The sequence below is a fragment of the Myzus persicae genome, unplaced genomic scaffold (assembly GCF_001856785.1).
Source record: "Myzus persicae strain clone G006 unplaced genomic scaffold, MPER_G0061.0, whole genome shotgun sequence".
In the NCBI taxonomy this organism is placed as follows: Eukaryota; Metazoa; Arthropoda; class Insecta; order Hemiptera; family Aphididae; genus Myzus; species Myzus persicae.
The window spans coordinates 579154-594537 of NW_019100470.1; the positions used below are offsets into that span (position 1 = coordinate 579154).

A 15384-nucleotide genomic window follows, 5' to 3' on the forward strand; every position below is an offset into this window, starting at 1 on the left:
ACAATATAATATAGTAATAGTATTTGATTAATTTTGTTCAATTTTTAATTTTACAAATTATTGTTTATTATTCAAACAAATAAAATATGTATAGGATAAAATCAATATTTATTTGTTTTTTTTTTTTAATGCTAATTTTATAACACAATTATGATATGAGTTTTGCTTTGTATTTTTATAACAATATACATTTTTTCAGTAAACTGTAGAGTTGCAGGATTCATCTAGCATAAAGAATTATTAATATGTTTTGATGTTTCTGAAAGCTTTCTTTACTATAGGTTTGTTTTGTTGTAATGTACTATTAAACATTATGTTAGTGGTAAAAAACAAACAAAAAAGTTTTATTAGATTAACATTTATGCATTTTCTTTACATTTTGTATTGGATTTGTGATTGCAGTATTCTAAATCTGAATTTTCATACAAAAATTGATGTTGAAATTTTAAAGCTTCAAGTCCATAACTAGTCCAGTTGGGTATTAGATACCTGGCAAATAGTTCTAAACATTTTGGTGTTGGAGGTAAATAAGGAACTAATATTTCTAAAATAAAAACAAAACACATATATTTATAATATAATTAACACAGTATAAGATAAAATTGTTAGTCTTAAGCCTACAATTAGGAGGAAACTTCATGCTATTTTGGTCCTTCCCCGTGTAGCTGTATAAAAATTCAAAAACAAAAATGGCATACAAATACAATAAGAAAATAAGATGGATAATAATTATTGTGGTAAATAATTTTTGATAAGTCATATAAGCAATTAATTACAAAGTACAATGAACTCAAAGAAAATGAGATTTACTTTTAAATTTTTCTGATATTTTCCTATAATACTTTTTATAGTTCATTAATTTCTATTATTATATCTTAAAATAAATCTAATTGATAGTTTTGTTAAAACTTGAATATTAGTTATTAAAGTGTATTATATTTTTCTAAGACCACTGAAAAAATGTAAAGAATTAAAAGTTGAAGAAATGAACACTAAATGTTGGAATTGCATAGACCATAGTACATGGTCGTAGATTGTTGATTTTTAGTTTGTATGTGGTCAATATTTTTGTCAAATCTGGCCCGGTTTATGAATATACATGATGAGTGTTATTACTGAAGAGTATTAAGTAACAATAAAGAAATTATTAATCATGTTCTTACCAGATAGGGGGGGTTTATGTGAATGCACTGAACTTGGAATACTTGCAATGAACTTATGTTCTTCAGGATTTTTTATTTTAGTATCACAGTCTATTTTCCTTCCAAAAAATATACGTTCGTAAGGCTGTTTGCCAGTTCCTGGAGCAAAATTACAAACAAAATCTCCACATTCTGTTACCTAAAGTACATATCAAAATTAGTATACATCGTTGGTTAATGATTTCAATAACAGTATCAACAATTGTTATTTGTATGCATTTTCTAACAACCAAAACTGGATAGAACTATATTATCTTTTTTTTGTCTAAAATTATTTTTAGTAAGTTATCAACACTTAATACCTTTATCCAGTACCAACAGGCCACATATTTTAAGTTCCATATTGGAAATAATATAGACTTTAATGAGTCTATATGATTTTGAGAATTTGTACACCACACGCAGACCAAACCGTTAGAAGTTAGGTACTCATTTATAGGTAATTGGGCCAAATCCTGATCAACCATCATTGTATACCTAAGAGCATAATATAAATGTTATAACTTTATTTAATGTGTACAGTTTATTTCAATTAATTCTGTACCCTTCATCTCGTTTAATTTTCTTCTTTCTTTTTATGTATTTATTTGTCCATGGCGGGTCTAACAAAATCAGGTCAAATTTTTGGTCTCCGAGATTTTTCATGTTGAAAACATTGTCACAATAAAACTGACATTTCGGAGGGAATACATAGCCATTAGCTGTATGTAAGTGTGGATTTGGATTTTGACCGTAAAATGTTTTCAATGCACTAGTGCTTTCATAGAACTTTATAGATGCATTTCTAGCACAATTATTATTATCCAAAATCTTTGGCAATATTGAAAATAAGCCCGTCTGATTTTTTAAATTCAATATAAAAGTTTTGATTCTTTTACTTATTTCGTCTTCCTAAAAATAGTTTTGGATTAGGTTAGGTAAGGTAAAATTTGGAGGTGATAAATACCAAAAGTTACTTCGAACAATTCAGATATAACAATATGCGGTACTATAATACCAAGACTTATTTTCTACTCGCAAACATTGCATACCTCAAGTGGTGGCCGCTTTCTCTTACGTTTCACGACATTAGTTTCCACGCTAGTTTCTACTTGCTGTTTGTCTCTGACAAATGGATTGTTTATATGAAAGAAATGTTCGTATAGATGAACAGAGTTTTCGGTTTTGTTCAAAATTGTATCGTACAACTTTGAAATAAACGTTTGATGCGATATGAAGAAACCATCGTCATCGCTGTACAAAATGCTCATTTTGTAGGTTGTGAGTGCAATTTAAAGACCAATATATCGAAGTGAAAAGTTCGGAACTAGCACCTGAGATTTAAATTTTAAACATTGCAAATTGCAACCAACAGTCGTTTTTTCAATGTTAGTTGTTACGAATTACAATTTGAAATATTTAAAATGCTGTTATCATAATAACGCCGACAGTCTTGTTGGGTGATAACAGTGATAATAATATGGTGATAATATCATGCTATCATGGAGTAACAACTTCCTTCAACTGTAGAAAACGGAAAAACGTTGTTATCACGAGTGATACCGAGAATTCCAGTCCAGGGCGTCAATTATTATTATTGGTCCACTTGTCCAGTAAGTTATTGTTTTGTTTACATGAATGCTAATTAGTCATAAGAATTTAACAATCACGATCACTTCTCACGTTGACTGGACCGACGTAGCAAGGCGTCGCTGAATCAGGGACAAATGTCTGAAATCGGATACCAGACCGTCAACAATTATTAAAACAGGTGAGTTCGTTGTTCGTTCATCGCTCATAATTTTTTGTTCTTTGATTGGTTGAAAACTTTTCGTTTCCCCTACAGAATGTCAGTGGTTTTAGATGACAAGACAGAGTTTATGACAAACCCTTATTACGATCAACACGAACCGAGCAACTATCAAACTTTCTACGTCACTCTCGCTGTGTGTACGTTGTTTGCCTTTGCACTGCTTGTTGTAAACTTGTTTCTGTGTTGCTTTTCCAAGCACAGACATTACTGGAGAAACAGTGAAACAGGTGAGTAGGTGCTCAGTCGTTGGGTTTATATCGTTTTATTTGTTTTTTTAATTGATATTTATTTGCTTACATGCAGGTAATCGTTACATACTGCCGATTTGGATCAAGACACCCGCAAAACAAGCTCCACTTGATCTGAAAGAGTTGGAAACAAACTTTTCTAAACCAAAACCAGTTTACGACTCAGGGGTTCCTCAAGAATTCGTCGAGCTCCACAAGAAAGAAAGTGACATTTGAACAAAACAATGATTCACATATTTTCACCGTTGTTACTGTTGCTGGCCATGTTTGTACTGTTTGTAATCATTGCCATTGTAAGGTATGGAGAGCGATTCTGTTCAGTACATAGGGACCCCATCAACTACAATAATTACAATGACGAATATGTAGAACAAGTATCTTACGCTTAATTCAATTTTAATTCTTAAACCCCTATAGCCTTAAATAATTATGGGTTAGTTTTACTTAATTTTGACAGTTTATAAAATAATTTTCCCTATGCACAACATTTTTTATGTTGTGCAATCACTTTAGAACAAAATACAGTTAACTTTGATGATTTTAAGTAAATAATTTGAGGTTAATTATAATAATTAAATTTTATTTATTTTATACTGTGCTAGTGATTTTTTATTACTTTAATTACTAAACAAATGTTATTCAGACCAATAATTGATAAAATATAGTATTATTTTATATATCTTAATATGCACTCAAAAATTCTATACATTTAAACAAATTAATTGTATTAATATTATTTAAATAGGTATAGTATGATGGAAAAATATTTATGCCGAATTAAAAGTGTTCACTATTTTTTTAAGTTAACAAACAGGAATAAGTCTTATATTTTGAATTGTTTCCAACAATATTGCCTTTAATTGAACCTTTATTTTTTTTAAATTATTACTCATTGGTTATTATGTAGTATGCATAATTTCTGGATACTTAAGTTCATAGCTAGATTTAAATACTTTTTGAAATGTTAAAAATAGAAAATTTATTCTCCCATCATTTTAAAATAAGTTTTTTTTTTAAATGTTTAAAGTTTAAGTTTAATTTTTTAATTTTATATACTCTATTCATCTAAGAACTATATTCGTCAGCAATCTTTTTTTGTGTAGCGGCAATACCCGTTTGGTACTCTACCGAGTCAACCATCTGTACTGCCGTGTAATAATGTTACATACATGGTGGCAGCTTTGTATGGTTCTTAACTTGAATAGAGTATAGTTTATTACTAACAATTCCGTCCATATTGTGATCCAATATAATTATAGGTTATTGTATGACTTTTGGATGACTGTAAAGTAACGCTTACACAATGGTATTATAATTCTAAGACTTTACATACATATTATATGTTTAATATTTTTTTTAACAATATTTTTATTTGATAAAATAAGATAAGTTGAATATAAAAACATAATATTCATAACTGTAGACTTATGTCTAGTTTTATATATATCAATATTGTCCCCAAGGAGTTTTTGAATCTCAACAGTCACCCAATAAGTTAAAACATTTGTAATCATTGTATTCAATTGCAGTTTTATTTTTTACAAATCATATTTTATAATAAACTTTTTTTAAACAAAATTTATATGTGTGAGCTGTTATTATTTTAATTTAAAAATGATCGACAATCCATGTCACCTAAGAGTTTTGACTAAATATTTAGTTCTAATTTTCATAAGAATCGCTATACATAAAATAATTAAATGATTAAACTATTTCTGTTCTTATTACTCAAATGAATGTAATTTTATTATATTGTACCTCCAAAGTTTATTGAGCTTGTTCTTCATTTTAGAATCATATATAACTTCATACAAATATTATGCCAATTAAAAAAACTCAAAAATTGAATGTAGCAATAAGTATTTTGCTAATCTCAAAGATACTTTAGGAAATATTATGAATTTTCTGTAACGAATTAAAATAAAAAACAAAGGAAATGTTTTTTACTTAAGTACATAATATCATGGTTGTAATATGTTTGGTACATGAAATATGTGATATCATAGTGTGTGTATAAAATAATAATTTATGAATATCATAATCCAGGGTATGGATTTGGCAGCGGTACGCGAGTATACCAGTGGCCGACGTCCGTTTGAAGCGGATAAAAAAAATTAAAATATCAATTAAATAATCCGTCTGCATAATAATTATTGTTACGACAAAAAAAAAACCCCTCCGAACAAACAAAGGCTCGTCGAGGGCTTTTCGATTCGACTATAATAATATGCATGATATTCAGTGACGACGACTTGTTCGGGGTTACCTTGGGATTAATAACAAAAATACAAAATACGGTACTGTAATAACTGACCGCAGGTAAATACAAACAGAGCAATGTCCAACTGTCCTACCTAAATAATAAATGTATAATTTATAATGTATACCCGTCGAATTATAATACGTTGACGTAAATTGGGTATATTGAAATAAATTGTTTCAGGCACAATAATAATAATAATAATAATAATAATAATAATAATAATAATAATAACTGCAAGTACCTACTGAAGCACAATACCTAATAAACATTCACTTTAGTCATGACCTATGTGTTGGATTGGGCACCGGTGAAGATCGGATCATAAAACACTGGCGATTAGTGGAGACTGCATAATAATAGTAACGATAATAATATTTTTCTTTTTTTTTGTTATCTACGTCGTTTTCAAAGAAGGATTAATGAATTTGTAAGTCTAGTCAATGTAATTTCAGGGAAATTTTCTAGTATTTGGATTATTGAATTATATTTAAATATTAATTAAATCATTTGTTCATTTTTATTGATTGTCATTGTTGTATATAATTGTTTAATATTTTAACTTTTAATTTTTTTCTGGTTTGGGGGAAATTTTCTAGTTTGGTGGGGGGGGGGGGAGAAAAGGCATAGAAGGGAAACGCTCTAGATTCATTGTTTCTACAAACATTGTGTAAAACTGATAAACTAATAGAGATAAAATCTAACCAATTTTTTTTCAGTTACAGCACTTGCTTAGAGGCTCGTCGTTACAATGTTATCGTTCAAATTACCGTCAGCCTAGAGTTATCACTGTCAGTGAATTTTGGTTTCTGCGATTTATATTATTCATGAGGTCTCTAGGTATACAGTTTCTTTTAATTGTGGACTCGACAGCTCGGGATCAACAAAAAGAGTTATTACCGTTTAGCTACATTTTCCCGAACCCAGTAAAAAAAATAACACTCAAGACTCAGCTCACTGTCTGTAATCGGTGCAATTTCTTCACTTATATTAATTATTCTTTAGAGTTTAGGCCGTTTAGGGGATGCCGGCACACTATGTTTGTTTTCTCTTAAACTCTGACCCATGTGCACCATACTATATTATTTGCGTTCAGCATTATCAATCTTGTGTCATTTACTCAATTGGTTTGAATTGTAATTTTACAGATTGAACTATTATCAATATAATATGTTAATGTCAAGAACTTGACAAAAAAAAAAAAACGAACGAAACGTGAAAAACAAGAATGTTTGTACTTTGGCTATTTTACGATACTACAATCTGTACGGGACTATAGAAGTTATTACAAGTATACTAGTGGAAAATATTAAATATTCCAATGTAAAAATGTTCGTATATTGCAGAAAAATGTAACTATCCTAAAACGCCAACATATACAAATACAGATAATGTTTAAAAATAGGTCAATTCATTCCAATGTTAAAGCCAACAACACAAGATTGGTTTAGCAGCAGCTGCTGAACGAAAATTCGTTATCTACATAATATTAATATATATACGTGAGTCAGAGAGAAAGACTCGCGCTGATATCCTCTAAATACTGATAAATATTTTTAATATTAATGATCGTTAAACCTAAATTTAATCTTCTATATAGGTTTATAGTTGAAGTGTCAAGTTGACTCCACGTAAACACCGTAAAAATGTTGCACGAACCGCGAAATACTTGCTGGCTACTGTTGAATTTAGATATAGTCACCCGACACCCACTTACCAGGTACCTACCTACGTCTTACTTACCTATATACATATAACATATATATAATACGAATATGTTATGTGGCGCTAGAGTCTAAAAAAATTCATAAATGTTATGAAATATTGTTAAGATTGCTATCACAAAACATTTAACATCTCTCACCCAGTCGCCTCCAAATTTTTCTCCACGTGTTAACTCCCCACCACGATATGGATTGTCTCATCGCTATATAAATGTCTATGACTGTAGCTTATAGTTCAAAATAAAATTGAATTCAACAAGGATTCAAGTGTAGAATATAATATTATAGCCAATAGCATAGAGCTATAACACCACAGAGGTTTAGACTATAGAATGTATGTATATATAAATGGAAAATTAACGCAAATCAGCACGTCTTATAAATTAGCATATTTCATGGCTCTTGCATAAGTACTATTAATAACCACATGGTCGTATTTAGGGTAGTGCATTATTAGTGTTAGGGTTGAATTCCCAAACGGTTATAATAGTTCCAAGAATAATATTTCGACTGCGTTCACTATTATACGTATGTACAAATTTGAAACTACCAACGCCTATATACAGAGCGGTTCACCAAGCATTCTCACTCCCATTTATTCCTTTAATAATGAAATTATTCAAATTCTCGAACTTTTTGTACTACTTAAGAGTTAAGGAGTGTTATGTGGTGATACAAACTATTATTTTTCAAATGTGATCCCCCCCCTTCATTTACTTTGTATTAATTAGTGGATATTTTTTTGAAAATTTTGATGTACAACATACAAAATTCGAATGAGTAGTTATTATAATGTTTGTTTTAAAAGAAGTAGTCCTTAAAACTAGTTTTACATAGTTCAATATAAAACATACGTACAATTGGATCTAGTATTTATTATACTTGGGTAATTTTTACAAATTATTAATATCGATGGATTCACTATAATGCTTAACGACTACAATTTTCAAATCACCATAGCCCCCATATCTTATAAACTCATTTTTATGGGTTACTATGCATTACTATTACTAGTACTACTATAACCTTTTATTATTAGAAATCAAAGTTAAATAACTCAAAAACTACTCGTACGAATTTTGATTTTGATTCTTAAAAAATTTTAGAAAAACAGAAGTTTGTATCTCCACGGGACACTTTTTAAGTAGTACAAAAAATCTTAAGAATTTGAAAATAATATTGTCTTTGGGTATATTTAAAAATTAAAAAAAATCAGATTTTGAATAACTCCATTACTGAAGAAAAGAAGGGGTGAGCATGCTTGGTGAATCACTCTGTATTAGGTGAATTTTATTTGTTTTTACCATCGAATTTAATTCATACCTATAAATCATATTTTTTTATGTATGGGGTATTCCTAATGATAGATAATTAATATGATTAATGATGTACGTGTCACGTGTGATATCAAAAAACGATCAGAATAACGAGATTATGTATACCAACTGTTTCGTAATTTTTTTTATTAATTGAACAGTATCATATTATACATTTATACTTATTTGACTTGTTACAGTTTGCCGAAAGACACTATTGCCTCTTTAACATTGAGACTTGGAGGTTAAAATCGATATCTCAAAATTTGGTCACTTGCTCTTTTCTCTAGCGCAGTCAGTGCCGCATTAAGCCAAATTGGCGCCCGGGCCGGGGGTAATATAAAATTTTCCACATCATCTACATATTTTTAAAAAATATCATATGATTTTCACTTCTCTTTTTTCCCTATCACAAACATAGCTGAAAAATATTTTAATACGTTTCTTCATTAGTTTTAAAATATTAAAGAGTATAATATATTAATATTATATTATTTAAAAAATTTAATACGAAATTCGTAGTGGAGAACGTATAATATTATAATATGATGTATTTTCTAAGAATTTTTCTCCCCTCAAATCACCTTAAAATTGCCGGCCTGGGGCGATTGCCCCCCGTTAAATGCGGCTCTGAGCGCAGTCGATCACCTTTATAAATAAAGCCAATATAATATAGTTGTATTTATGCAATTGTATACGACTATTGAGCAACGTCTTTCAGATTGCCATTTAATAGTTTCACAATTAAATTGATGCGTGTAGCCGTGTAAGCATTTTAATGTTTTAAAGTGCACATAATTCCAAGCCAGAGATATATTATATTCATCGACATCGACCGTCGTTATCATATAACAATAAATTAAAACGATATAGGTACTCGATTGTGTAAAATAAATAATATTTTATCATTCCATTGTTTATTTCCAACAAAATTATGAGTACAGGACGCCATCAAGTGACTATACCTAGGTAGCTTAGGTACCTATTCTGTAATAATAATTACAATGCTGCGGCCGCCAGAAAAAACACTAATGAGTCTCAATAGCGTTGGGAATAAAAAAAATGTACTTTGTATGTACATCTATATACGGGGTGATCCATTCAACACGTTATACGTCTTATAGACCCTCAATATTTCAGAAATCGCTATAACGTTTTTAAAAATATTTCTTTTACATAATTTTAAGTCGTTACCAAACAATTTTTTGAATAAAATTACCGTTATTTTTTTTTAAGTTGTATACTCTTTATCTTTATAGAATGCCAATATCAAATGTTTTGAATATCATTTATCGAAGCTGAATAATATTAAAAATATTATTTCGATCTATATAAAAATCCAATTTCCGTCAAGTACTATAATTTAGCTAGGGTAAGGTTTCAACTATTATAACTCATGTAAGCTATTACTTGTCCAAAATTCTATTTAGTACTCCAAACATTTTTTAACTATTGCCTGGAACATAGGGCATCACATAGGGCGATGAGGAGTGGAGAAAATTATCCTTTACCTCTTTTTTTTCCTGTCTAACCGATAGCAGAGGAGGCTCTGTTTTAAAAATACTGCTCCTCTGCTGCCCCCCCCCCCCTTTGGATTATGACGACTTGAAATTATGTAGAAAATAATAATTTTCGAAAACGTTAATAGTTTGCGAAATAATGAGTGTCTTGCTTTAAATGAATCACCCTGTACATATATTTTATTTAGTTGAGCTAAACGAGTTCATTCGGCTTACCTGTCCGTATAGCCAGTCATGTAGAGATAAATCGAATTAATGTTCTACACGGCGTTTACCCGTACTACTGGTATAAGCAATATATATAATATTTATTTTATTATAGCATGTAAATATAATAATATAGTAAAATATGGTAATATTCGCATCCCTACATACGTAAAACCCATCTCATAATATATGCCTTATTATGTACACATTTTTTTTTCAACTTGTTTGATTTTTCTACGTGGAATGGTCCAGAACACGAATTTCATACCAATTAAACAATGTATAATAATTTACTCATTTGAGGGGTGAACGAAATTAAGTAGGTAAATATAATTATACAGAGCCACGTGCACATCTTAGCTTCACTCACAATAAAAAAAAAAAAAAAAATTGTGAATAATTTATCACAACCCCCACCCCAAAATATCTAGGACGTAAGTGTATGCGTTTTCAATAATTATAGGCATATTATAATATATTCACTATGTATAATATGGTGATGCATTAATTTATAAATTTTAACATAACGCTCAGAGAAACTTAGTTTTTGGGAATCGAGTCGATACAATAATACAATATTATAAACCCCTGCAAGCGGAAATTCGGAATGTATATATTATAATATGAAACTGCACATAATAGTATAATATCGTGGGTACGGTTTTAATGCAATAATTAAAAACGGCTTAGGTTAAAATTCAATTAAAATTCAATACTTTGTATATGTTTGGCGTTCGTACTATATTTATTCCCATCATATAATATGGTCGGTGTATTCAATCCAATTTTAAATACAGTACGGAGGTTTATTGGTTGATAAAATGCGATTTAATTTAAGTTTGATTTTGAAGCGACGAATTTCCTACTAAAAATTATTTTCCCAGTATAAGCTTCGTAACAAGATATATCAATTTATCGTGAATAGGTAACTACGTCATTAACTGATCCGTAACGAAATTGTTCAAACACTCTAATAAATAATATATACTCGCACAATCGAGACGACGGGTACGGGTTTTGATTTAATTATAATAATTATTATTATTAACATAATAAACATAATACTTATACAGGTAGTTGTATATATGTTGATACTTGGCCAAAACTCTTGACTACGTAGTTGTACCTGTACACAGCACTCGTCTATTCAATAATTTATATTTATGCAAATTCGCGATAATTGAAATCACGAGCGCACGGCTAATAGTGCACCGTGTACCTGATATAATATGGTAAACGCAATTTATGAAAAGTTCATAATATTATAATAATATGAAAAACCGTTTAACTTCGCGTGCGGCTCTACACACAACATATAAACTTAATTGTATAACTTTATAAGACAACTAAAGCCGAATAACCCGGCTTGGTTCGTGGAAAATTATAAAAAAGTGAAATTATTAAAATGCTTCGTCAAAAATCTGGTACATTTATTTAATTACACGTGGGCCCCTGCATGAACTCTTCTCGTAAAAAAAAGAAAGGGGGAATAGGGTGACGCCACGGAACTACGGAAGGGGTATTTGTATAAACACTGTGTAAAAAAAATCGTATAATTATTCAAAGTCCTCGCCTCTAAACCGGAACATTGAAATACAATGTGTGCCCTCTCGTCCCTTCCCCGAGCCAAAAATGGAAAAAAATGTCGACGCTGTTGCACTGGAGGTGGGGTGGTAGTTGAAACAGCTTTGTGAGAAAAAAATAAGTGGACTTATTCAAAAGTTTAATCGGAAAAGTGGAATAACAAAATACAGAAGTGTGCACCCTCTTTTCCCTTGGCCAAAAATGAGAAAACGAAAACAATGCGCCTGGGAGGGGGTACTTGGAACAACTACGCCAAAAAAAAAAAAAAAAATAGTCCAATAATGTCGTTAGAAACTGGGCACAAAATGTAATGTTCTTAAATAATAAAATAATAAATATAGGCACTATATAATATAATATTATTATGTAATATATTTAATATAATATTAATAACAAAATATTCATATTGATACTCATATATAGCATAAATGAGTTGTATAATCCATTAAAAAAACACCAACATCGCTGCAAGTGTCTCATAAGGGTCGTATAGTTTGACCTCAGGGATGAATTTCCTTAAGACTAAATTTACATTAAAAACCTAATTAAAGTTGATTTTCAAATAGGAGCGCGCACTTCACTCATATATACCGACGCGCGACTGGGAGGCTTTGTATACGAGTGCATTTATTAATATATTTTGATCGTTTATAATTCATCAGAATAATATGGTTGTGGAGGAATACTTACAACACCAATTTTATAAAAAAAAAATAAGGCATTTCAAATTCATACTAATTACATGGCAAAAAAAATAATCAATAATTTCGAATGGATGGTGATGGCGCAACGCGTAGGTCCTCACTGATCTTATATTATTTTTTTCATATCGGCCTGGGAAACGATTACATAATTATTAAATAAATTGGTCTCAGCACGGGAGGGAATCTTCTTGCGCGTTTCACAAAGTACTGCTAACAATGTATTATTTTGTTTTGTAGTTTATTAGTTTATACAACTCAAAAGTTGTATTTTTCTGACACTCGAGAAGACAGGAGAGTTCAAACTTAAAGCTTAGACTCAAAGCGTTGTGTCCATCATCATTATTATTCATTAAACACGGAAAAAGTATTAAAGTTGTACAGGGCGATTCAACAACCGTACTCACTCACGTTTTCGGAATTTTTAAATACCCATACAAGACTATATTTTCAAATTCCTGAGATTTTTCGTGATACATATGAATCGTCCTGTGGTATTCTGTTTTTCAAATGAGAACTCCACTTTATTACTTTGCATTATTTAGTGCATAATTTTTATTTACATTTTGATTATAAATTAAAATGATTAGTTTCTCAGTTATAACAATGTGTATACTAAGGATGAAAATGTTTTTAGAAAATATAAAATAGATTTAATATTGGATCTATTATTTATCTAAATAATAAGCAAATCTTTTAATACTTTTTATTTCATTGTTATCATTTATTTATACATTTTTAATATTGTATTCTATAGAATTGTATCTTGTTATATCGTTAAAATAATTGTTGAGCTGTAATAGTTAAACTAAAAGCTAATAAAAAAAAAATAAAAAAAATAAGCAAATCATTTACATTCTAAAAAGGAATTCTGCTTTGAAAAAACAGAAGTTTGAATCACCACAAAGAATACCTCCTTATAGGTAGTACAAGAATCTCAATTTCAATAATTTGAAAATATGGTCTTTAACTTATAATATTGGATTAAGAATTAAAAATATCGGATTTTGATGTATTATTGAAGGAAAATGAGGTCAGTATGTCTGATGAATAACCCTATATCACTTTTATGCCACTTTAATGTCTTAGGCGTAGCCATAAAAAAATTTACATTTTACAAACTAAAATCACTTGCGAACGGACGTCAAGTCATGATGCGATATGGTAGGAATACAAAATCCGAAATAGCAAAATCGTAATATTTGAAACTAAATATTTATCTGTAAATGGGGGTATAAATGTGTAATCCATGTGATCCAAGTATAATAAATACTACATCTAACATTATACATAGTTTTCAATTTTATTGAAGCATTTTCAAGAATTAGTATCCTTAGTATAAGCACTTTAATAACTCAGAAACTACCCATTAGAATTTTGATTTAATTCGTCAAAAAATATCAGAAGTTTGAAAATATGGTCTTTAGGTCTACTTAAAAATTCTAAAAATCAGTATCTGAATAAATGCACTATTAAAAGGTAAAATGGAGGTGAGTACTGAGTATGCTTAAAAACCACCCTGTATACACAAAATATATATGTAGATGTCTATCGGTTAATAATACTAAACGATTCAACGTACTGTAGAAACTCGTACACAGATTATAATATAAGGCTATATATACATAGTATGTAGTAATTAAGTAATAATCTGCCTACATCTAAACTGTGCCACTAGCGAATTTTTCGATTTTAGATTCTGAGCTGACTAGCTGAACGACGAGAGTATTGAATTTATGATAATTATGTGTTGTTTTTTTTTTGGTTATGTGTACCTACACGTTTTATAGCAGAACAAAACGCTTGGATCTTCAAAGATGTTTTGGATAGAAAACTGGATTTAGCAAGTATTTTTGGGAGGTCCAAATTGAAAATCACCAGTTAAAAAAATTACTTTTCAAAATAATAATCGGAAAAAATGATAAATGATTCAGCAAAACTAGTGTTTGCAAAATTAGATTTGTTTTTGGCTGTAATTAAAAATAAATAATTTGGTACTGACATATTATATTGTAGAAAGTGGACGTTTTCGCCCACATATTTTTTTAAGCATATGCTATATAGACATTATAAAATTTCCGATTCTTCCGTGCTATTTATATACATTTTTAAACGTTTAATTTTTTTTGTTTTTTCTCTATTTATATTCCATACATTTTTGTTTACGAGTAAATACCCGCTTGACTAGTTATTAATTAATACAAAGTTTTCGTAAGTTGTTCTTTCAGAAAATAAAAATATCAAAAACACAGTCACTATTTTTTGTAAGCATTGAAAGTTCAAATTCTAAATTTTTTTTTTAATTATAAATTAACTTATATTTTGCTTTGTGAAATAATTCGTCTCAGGTGTGCAAATAGATTGGACTTTAGCATTAGTATATATTTTTTAACGTGGTTTAAACTACTTACATTCTAAACTTTTTCGATATCTCTATAATAAACAATCTCTGAGGTTTTCGTCAAATTCAATCGAGTAGTTCTTGACTATAAATGCCACGCACGTATTTTTGCCCTCAGGTTTTAAGATATAGTTTTTTTAATGGATACCATGTAAACGCGACGGTTTGATGCATGCTTGTATACCTGATCTGCCTGAGTAACCAATACGGCGACCATCCACCGTGAATCTCAAAATCCTTGTTTGAGGACCTTTTTAAAATGTGAATATCTGAAAATCCTTTCTTATTAGTTATTACACATCTAAATTATAGACCATTGGATTAACCACTATTCCAAATTTCAAGGTCGTACGTTGTGTAGTTTTTGCAGAGATGTAGCGATCACTGAGTGCGTAGGTAAGTAGTATTTGGCACGTATATGTAGGACAT

General features: G+C 29.7%; 2 protein-coding genes across 3 annotated transcripts; one reads left to right on the top strand and one right to left on the bottom strand.

Annotated features, from left to right (window-relative positions):
• Window positions 1-135: 135 nt before the first annotated feature.
• On the bottom strand, window positions 136-2630 carry LOC111042917 (methyltransferase-like protein 4). Of its 2 annotated transcripts, none has more exons than XM_022327650.1 (5): window positions 2234-2630; window positions 1747-2093; window positions 1505-1679; window positions 1164-1341; window positions 136-544 (listed from the first exon to the last, which is right to left on the bottom strand). In XM_022327650.1, exons 1-5 carry the CDS (start codon window positions 2450-2452, stop codon window positions 360-362), a joined length of 1104 nt encoding a protein of 367 aa, XP_022183342.1. In that variant the 5' UTR covers window positions 2453-2630; the 3' UTR covers window positions 136-359. The 2 variants fall into 2 exon arrangements, with proteins under 2 accessions (XP_022183342.1, XP_022183351.1); XM_022327659.1 differs by lacking the exon at window positions 136-544 and adding an exon at window positions 551-665.
• A 151-nt stretch (window positions 2631-2781) lies between these two features.
• Window positions 2782-4820, top strand: LOC111042931. The gene is made up of 3 exons (XM_022327671.1): window positions 2782-2952; window positions 3028-3221; window positions 3298-4820. Exons 2-3 carry the CDS (start codon window positions 3029-3031, stop codon window positions 3456-3458), a joined length of 354 nt encoding a protein of 117 aa, XP_022183363.1. The 5' UTR covers window positions 2782-2952; window position 3028; the 3' UTR covers window positions 3459-4820.
• Window positions 4821-15384: the final 10564 nt, after the last annotated feature.

Bases quoted from the DNA above. Each gene is read 5' to 3' on its own strand.
- LOC111042917 (XM_022327650.1), bottom strand. From the start codon at position 2,452: ATGAGCATTTTGTACAGCGATGACGATGGTTTCTTCATATCGCATCAA. The intron at 2,094-2,233 runs GTATGCAATGTT...AACTATTTTTAG, and splicing joins GAAAGCGGCCACCACTTGAG to GAAGACGAAATAAGTAAAAG. The intron at 1,680-1,746 runs GTACAGAATTAA...TTATGCTCTTAG, and splicing joins AAAATTAAACGAGATGAAGG to GTATACAATGATGGTTGATC.
- LOC111042931 (XM_022327671.1), top strand. From the start codon at position 3,029: ATGTCAGTGGTTTTAGATGACAAGACAGAGTTTATGACAAACCCTTAT. The intron at 3,222-3,297 runs GTGAGTAGGTGC...GCTTACATGCAG, and splicing joins CTGGAGAAACAGTGAAACAG to GTAATCGTTACATACTGCCG.